Source organism: Lathyrus oleraceus, chromosome 5, assembly GCF_024323335.1.
Source record: "Lathyrus oleraceus cultivar Zhongwan6 chromosome 5, CAAS_Psat_ZW6_1.0, whole genome shotgun sequence".
Classification (NCBI taxonomy): Eukaryota; Viridiplantae; Streptophyta; class Magnoliopsida; order Fabales; family Fabaceae; genus Lathyrus; species Lathyrus oleraceus.
This window is the reverse complement of record NC_066583.1, coordinates 369,618,689-369,620,185: the sequence shown is the minus strand read 5'-3', so window position 1 is coordinate 369,620,185 and position 1,497 is coordinate 369,618,689. Positions and strand designations below refer to the sequence as shown.

The 1,497-nt window shown below is 35.9% G+C and overlaps 1 protein-coding gene across 1 annotated transcript; it reads right to left on the bottom strand.

Annotated features, from left to right (window-relative positions):
• Window positions 1-381: 381 nt before the first annotated feature.
• LOC127080765 (disease resistance protein RPM1-like) lies at window positions 382-1,217 on the bottom strand. The gene is made up of 2 exons (XM_051021066.1): window positions 476-1,217; window positions 382-407 (listed from the first exon to the last, which is right to left on the bottom strand). The coding sequence occupies exons 1-2, from the start codon at window positions 1,215-1,217 to the stop codon at window positions 382-384; spliced, it is 768 nt and encodes a 255-aa protein (XP_050877023.1).
• Between the last annotated feature and the right edge of the window lie 280 nt (window positions 1,218-1,497).

The window sequence follows — 1,497 nt, the reverse complement described above, 5'->3', positions numbered from 1 at the left end:
GTAATATTTATATTGGATTGACCCGCTATGAGAATACTACATAGAATGTTATACAAAGTGTCATAAGTTATTCTCATGGTAAGGTACGGTGCACTTAAGTAGAATACGAAATTGAAGGAGAATTGCGATCCAAAATGCAGCGGAAATTAAAATTTTCTCCTTTAGAGATCCTTACGAATGGTCATGATCAGTGATAGAATTTTCTCCTCTAGAGATTGTTCTTGAGTTAGAGGTTGCAATTCAAGCATCTCAGTGAAAGAAGATTTTTTACAAGAAACCACAACATTTTGGTTCCTAGTTGTGATAAATATCCTACTTCCTTTTTTATTATCAATTACAGCAAATTGAATATCATCCCAAAAATGTACACTCCAAACATCATCAAACACCACAATGTACCTCTTTTGCTGCAAGTAGTTTCGCACTTGTTCGGTCAATGACCCTCGATCCATTTGAGAAATATCCCAAGGAGCACCGTCTCCTTTTTCTTTGGAGAACTTTATCAGCATCTCCCTCAACAAGTCTTCAACATTATATGATTGAGAGACTGTGATCCAAACACGAGAATCGAAGTGGCGGACTAGATCCTTGCTGTCAAAAACATTCTTAGCAAGAGTGGTTTTTCCTTGCCCTCCCATTCCTACCACAGAAACTACAGTGCGCTCATCCCTTCCCTTTACCATCCAATCAACCAATCTTTTCCTTGGCTCTTCAAAGCCCAGAACTTCAGATTCTTCCATGTAAAGAGCAGCCAATCGAGGGTGATGCCATTTAGAATTCCGGATCTCCGTAGAATTGCTTGGTCCATGTTCAAGAGAACGTTGGAAGCCATATCTTTCACTTCTTTCCTTGATCCCTTGAACATATGACTTAATGTCTTGAATCTCAGACACTATTCGACGCCGAGAGAGAATAGTCTTGAGTTTATGGATTAAAGATCGAAAGCCAGGAACACGAGGCTGCTGTCCCACCTGAATCATATACTCATCAATGATATCTTCAATGCGAAAAGCTGCTTCTCTAACTTGCTTCACCCATGTTTTGACTCCTTCAGTTGTTGCAGATTTTTTATCAGCATCCTTAAGGAACACTTGAATACTTTCAAGTTCATCTTTAATATCAGCAAACTCCTTGTGAATACCTCTAAACAGGTTGACTTCTTCCCTTAAGAGCGGTAGTAGTTGGTCAATAACTAATGACACAGCCACTTCCGCCATAAGAGTTGACCTTGGAATTGGATTATTGTTGTTTTGTAAGATGAACAAGACAGCACCGATGGGAATCTATAGTAATTTTAACATGTATTTATTATTTAAAAATCTTTCTTGCTTTTCTTCAAATTATTTTATTTTTTTAATTTTTTTAATTTTAAATAAAAAGATATTTGACAAAATATTTTTAAAAGTAATAAATATTATTGGTAGATTGAGAATTTCTTAAGGTGTCCAATATGTTTTTTTAGATATTAGACGAAAATTCAAAAATATCCTTTAATTT

What these genes read in the sequence shown, in the direction of transcription:
- LOC127080765 (XM_051021066.1), bottom strand. Translation starts at nt 1,217, where the DNA reads ATGGCGGAAGTGGCTGTGTCATTAGTTATTGACCAACTACTACCGCTC. An exon ending in CTCCAAAGAAAAAGGAGACG is followed by an intron (nt 408 to 475) that starts GTGCTCCTTGGG and finishes AACTACTTGCAG; the next exon opens with CAAAAGAGGTACATTGTGGT.